We start from the raw sequence: 6000 nt of genomic DNA, 5'->3' as shown, positions 1-6000 counted from the left end.
GTTGTTGTTGTTGTTGTTGTAGTCGTCGCCGCCGCCGTTGCCGTTCTCTCATTTCAAAAGCTGTCCTCGAATTCCTGCATTTGCCACAGGAGAAGCCTCAAGTCAGCGAGTGACCACCCACCTCCCCTCTCCTCCTCGATCCCAGCGAGCCTCTGCTCAGAAAAATAAGAGAACTCCAGTTCCACGTTTTCAGAGAGATCCTTCTTTGACACCCAGGAGGAAGTGGAAAAGCTTCAGTCTCTTTTGCTCATGGCCACTGCACAGCAGAAAGCATCAGCCTGCACCAAAAAAAGAGAGGCAAAGTAAGGGCAGTTGGAGCAGAGAAGATTGAACTGGGGTGGCCGGGGGGTGGGGTGGGGGGGGGAGGGAGGGGGTGGGGGGGGGAGGGAGGGAGGGGGAGTGGGGAAGGAGGGGGGAAAAGAGAAAAAAAACAAGGACTTCTCCACAGCCATCCTGGAGGCTCTCCTTACACCAGGAATGAGTACTGAAGGCTGGCTGGTTCCCAGATGATACAGTTGGACAGACTTTCTGGCTGTTAGCTCCTTAAAGAAGCTCTTGGTTTTCTCTCCCCCCCCCCACCAGCCCCCTTTTTTTTGGAGAGGGGCTTCTTGTTTTGTCCCCTGGGGGAGGTTGCAGTCTTCTCCTCCTCCTCCCCCCCCTCTCTCTCTCTCTCTCTCTCTCCACCTCCCAGGCCTGGTGCCTGTCTCTGGCTGTTGGTGGGTGACTGTGTCCCCTCTGCCTTTGGCTCTTTCTCTGAGCCGAGAGCCTCCCTTGCTGCTGCTGCTGCTGTCTCTCTCTCTCGCTCTCTCTCTCTCCCAGCAAGATGGCGGACTTGGAGGCTGTGCTGGCCGATGTGAGCTATTTAATGGCGATGGAGAAAAGCAAATCGACTCCAGCCGCCCGAGCTAGCAAGAAAATCGTACTCCCAGAGCCCAGGTAAGAAACCGAAGGAAAAAAGAACGAACCCTGAGGTAAAAACCTCTCGAAATCCGAATTTAAAAGCTGCAGCCCGGTTTGTCATATCAAGCGAACGTAGCACCTCTGAATCACCATCAAAACACAGCAGCAGCTGCTGTCATTTATTGCACAAATTTTTAATATCGTCCTTGTGTTAGAACATAAAATGCACTATTAACAGGAGCTAAAGAGATCAAACGCGCCTAACAGGGGTGTAAATACAACGGGACCGAATCGACAGTTAGATACGAGACATTCTCTGCATCCCCACCGCTAATGTCCCAATTTGAGTGAATCATAAATTTGCTTCATTTTTTTTGGAAAATTTTAACACCTAATTAAAATCAATTTAAAGCAATGAAGTGAACCTATTCGTCCAAAACATCCTGCCAACAGGATCACCCATATTATTTTTGAAAAATCAAAAATGCAAGTTACCACTGCACAATAAATTGTGCAAACCCAAAATCATATAGGTTAGAATGACTTATTTTGTTTTTGTCTAGCTATCACGTGAGTCTTCTGCATTAACACATCCTCAGTTAGAATTATTTTTGAGAATTTGTTTTATTTGATCAAAAATTTTAATAAAAAGTCTCTAGACCAAAATGAAAAACAGCTTCACGAGGAAATTCAATTGGAGAACGTTTTTCAAATCAAAAAATAGTACTTATCAAAATTAGGTCTTCCTGCTATGTCTGAATTATATAATTTTTTAAGAAGAGCTGATGTAAAGTGTGAATAAATGTGAACTCAGTGTTTAAAATTGAATACAAAATTTGGTATATTTTCAGCAAAATCCATTTTTTGGAGGGAAAGGTGCTGTATAAATTTTTGTTTTTTGAAAATAGGCCACTCACGCAGGGAGACTGGAGGTTTTATGGTTCCTTCCTGTTTGATTTGAACAAACACGAGCACAGCAGTGCAATGTGTGTTGTGGGGAAGAGTTTGTCGATATGTTGTTTCCACAATAATGCATTAGAAATTCAAATTAAAACAGGGCATGGGGAAATAAAATGATTTTATTTGCAAATATGGTGCATGTATGTGTGTTGTGTTTGCTGAATGTTTGTAGTGTTTTGATTGTTACACATTGTTACACATTGTATGCATTCAAGGGCTATAACTCAATCCATCCTTAAAGACTAAATGTTTGAGAAAGAGGTAAATGATATCAAATTTGCCTAAATTGCTGATAATTGCTCCCTAATACCCTTAAAGAACAAGGCTACTTCATTATGAATATAGTGTTCTTTTTATGATCATTTGTGTTCATATAAAATCTATACTTATATGAAACTATACACAGGTTTTATATGTTATATGTAGTGTCTGATGTAGGACTTAATAACAATTAAAGTTATGTCATTTTATTTCCCCAAAGAGACCCACTTGCCAGCTTGAATCAAATTTCCAATTCAGTTGACCAGCCTTGCAATTTTTGTTGTGGTTCTGATACGCTCACAGGAAACAAAACAAGTTAGCTGATTCCCAGGGGGGGAATTTAGTTGTTGGAAATAATTTTTAAAAAAGTTTTAAAGCTTTTTAAAAAAAAGGCTTTAAACCTGAATATCAAAGTAATTGCGCTGTCATCTGGATGACAATCTATTATGCATCATTGGTGATGGTGATAAAGTATTAAGTCTCATCCATACTTTGAGCTGCGCCTGAAAGGCTTTTTCAAATTTATTTTGCAAACATATTTCTTTCAATCACTAGATTTTCCCCTAAAATAATAATCTGGGGAAAACAATCCCAAAATGAAGAATGTTATGAAACTAGTAGTTAAGCAAATGTAGATTCCAGGAATGAACCTCTGCTTATAATATCTGTTGAACTGCTTATAATATCTGTTGACTGACCGTAAATCACCATTATGCTTTCAGAAGCATGAAAGGCTCTTAACTCACTCCTGCAGCGCTTGTGCATTACGAAGAGCCCTCTTGCTAATGAAAGAGGAGTCTGAATGCATCATACTTCCCTTGCTGTGGTAGTTTGTAATAATTATTCTTTGGAAGCTGGCTGTATTCAAGTCAGCTTGGAAGTTTTCCTTTGGTTGAGTGAGAAAAGCCACCACCAGGTGCAGTGGCAAATCATATAATGTCCTGGGTTTAATACCACGTCTTTGTGGAGTTAGCTGACGTAACCTAGGGAGTTCAAATTAATATCAGAGCTTTGAGACTAGGAATGAGAAAAATCAGCCAGGGTTCTTACTCCTGATTGCTACCCAGGTGTGTCCGCTAGAAAGTGGTGGGAGAGGAGGGAGCCGGGGGGGGGGGGGGGGGGGGGGGGGGGGGGTGATGGTCAGTGTTGCCTACCATGGCTGAATAGCAACATGACGCCCTCTCAACTCTCAAATGAAGAATAATAGCTCCTGGTGGATTTTCCATGGCAATGCCTCAGCCAACCAGAGCTGACAGCACCCTTTTCTCATGCAGTATAAATTTTTGCTTTGTTTGAAATTGATATTTTTGCATCTGTCCTGATGAGCGCAAGATGAAAAACTTCAACAGCATGTCCCTCTTTTCAGCAATACTCAAGTCCTGCACTACCAAAGAACTAGAAGACTAATCACTTGGATGAGGTACTGACTGGAACTGTATCCCAACACAGGTTACTGCAGTCAGTTTTTCACAGGTCTATGATTCTGCCACTGGATTGAGAGAGAGAGTTAGTATAAATAGCCGGTCCCTGAACTAGAATGCTGCTAGTAATAAACAGGCTTCAGAGATATCACAGGAATGGTTATTGTGTGGAATTGGATTTGGGTTTTTTTTTTGGTGTACTTGGAACTGGGAATATTGATAAGATGGAACATAGGAGGTTTCACTCCATCTAATTTTTGCTTTCCTGATCTCATTGAAGGAGGCAGTTAGCATTATTCTGATTTTAGCTGAGTTGTAGTTGAACTCAAAAGTGCTTGACAGAGAATTGCAGAAGCACTTTTACTCTGGATCTACTTCAAGTGAGAGGCAGGTTTAATTTTCAGTCAGATGTCCGGTACCTGACCTGGAAGTGCTAGATGTTAAAACTGAGATGTTTCATTACCTAGCATGATTATTAACCTTGACATGGATGAGCACAAAACCTTTACAAAAATAATTTTCATATATGCAAAAATATATATAAATAGTCTGAAATCAAAATTTTAAAACATTATTGAAAAATGCCCAGTTCTGTATTTAGATAGGAATTATTGTTCGCCATGAAGCTTAATGCAGAAACATGTTTATCTACACCCTGCCTGCAAGTACATCACACCAATATCTTGAGTTCTGGAACATTTCTTTATTATTATTTGCTTCTTTTAAAATAATTAATTTCCTGCTTCTTCTAGCTTTCCCAATGCCATGGCCCATTCCCAAAATGTTGGGCAGTTGGCTTAAGGCACTTCCCATTGAAGTTTTTTTAATTTAAGAAGGCATTAATGAGCTCCCCAATGACTCTGTATCTGTTAAGTAACTGCTATTACAAACCAGGAAAGGTTCGGATTTCATTGTTGGTCTATCTTGAGTTGTCTGGACAAAGTTAAGGATGCTAAAGTAACACTAGTGCCCCTGAGTGAAGGAGGGGAAAAGTTCTTGTGTCATGTAATGGATCTAAGATTGGACATGGCTGGGATGATTCTCATCCCATCTCTTTAGCCAAGCCGTCACTGTTGATGCTCAAATATTAACTTGAAGGACAACCTGTAACATGGAAAGGGAGAGGTGAGAACATTGATTTTGTTTTACCAAGGGTGGAGAACAAATAAGTTGTTAAATATATTAGGTTGTCATCTTCACAGTTTACACAGATGAGAGTAGTCCCTTCAAGCTGGTCGATGGTGAAAAATGGCTGTAGGAGAATGCTGTGGTCAGCTGTGTTTAAGGATGTAGATAGCTTGAGAAGGATGAAGATGGATAGTTTACCCTTGTTACAATCACATAGGATGTTATTTGTGACTTTGGCAAGAGCTGTTTCGGTACTGTGGCAGGGTTGGAATCTTGACTGAAGGGATTCAAAAATGGGGTCTCTACTCTCCTAGATTGTGACTGTACAATGACAGGAGCCCGCCAGTGAGGAAAAGCCAATACCTTTGTAAAAAAATTTAGTGAGAACAAAATTTGTTTCCAGCTTTGTGTGCCACATAGAGCCACAGAAGCTTACAGCACAGAAGGAGACCATTTAGCCCAACAGCCTGTGCTGGCTCTTTGGGATTAGATTTTTCATTGGTCTATCACTATTCTGCTCCCTTCACATTGCCCTGTATTTTCCTCTGCTACAAATATTCAACTTTCAGTGTAATGGTCTCTGCCTCAAGTTTTCCCTGCAACAAAGCATTGCATACTCTGACAAATTTGTGTAGGGATTTCTGTAAACCTCTCTCACTCTCTTACAGACGATTTTTAATTGATAGCATCTTGTCACTGAACCCCCAGCCAGAGGAAATATTTCTTCCCTATTCACTTTAACAAAATCCTTCTTCTTTTTAATGAATCTCATTTAGCTTTCTTTGCATCTGTGAAAATAATATCACAAATTTTAAATCTTTACCCAATCATAGCTTCTCGACTCATCTTGGTGAACCTGTTGTATGATCTTAATGATTTGAATGATACTTCCAAAAGGGCCACTAAAACTGCATACATTATATAACTGTGGCCTGACCAATATTTTGTTCAAATTTATATATTTTTTCACTCTATGTTGCTAATTATGAAGTCCAAAATACCGTTGACTTTTTGATAGATATATGTTTCTTTCACTTCCATTCAGACCATTATGTATTTGCATCCTTGGGTTTCCCTATTGATCTGTGCTCTTCAGTATGTTTGCATTGAATGTGTATTCCCATTCATTGTTTTATTTCTCCCAGGTATTATCTCAGATCTATTTTCATCAAATTACAACAGCCACCTGTCTGTCATTCTAATCTGTTTGTCTTTTCCTGAAGTCTTTTACAGTTCTTGTTGTTTGTCAAAGCCCCTACTTTTGTTTTTTCAATAAATTTTAAGATTGGGCCTCTCATGTTCAAGTCAAAATCATCTTTGTACACCAATA

General features: G+C 40.1%; 1 protein-coding gene across 2 annotated transcripts in view; it reads left to right on the top strand.

The window, feature by feature from the left end:
• The first annotated feature begins 365 nt into the window (after positions 1-365).
• The window catches only part of grk3 (G protein-coupled receptor kinase 3), a 252745-nt gene continuing 247110 nt past the window's right edge, over positions 366-6000 (top strand). For both annotated transcript variants that reach the window (XM_078554290.1, XM_078554292.1), the window contains exon 1: positions 366-936. In XM_078554290.1, coding sequence (XP_078410416.1) covers positions 824-936 — 113 coding nt within the window. In that variant the 5' untranslated portion in view covers positions 366-823. The remainder of the gene's footprint in view (positions 937-6000) is intronic.

This window comes from Cetorhinus maximus, chromosome 12 (genome assembly GCF_964194155.1).
Source record: "Cetorhinus maximus chromosome 12, sCetMax3.hap1.1, whole genome shotgun sequence".
Taxonomy (NCBI): Eukaryota; Metazoa; Chordata; class Chondrichthyes; order Lamniformes; family Cetorhinidae; genus Cetorhinus; species Cetorhinus maximus.
The sequence above is the reverse complement of the archived record's forward strand: the minus strand, read 5'-3'. Positions and strand labels throughout refer to the sequence as shown.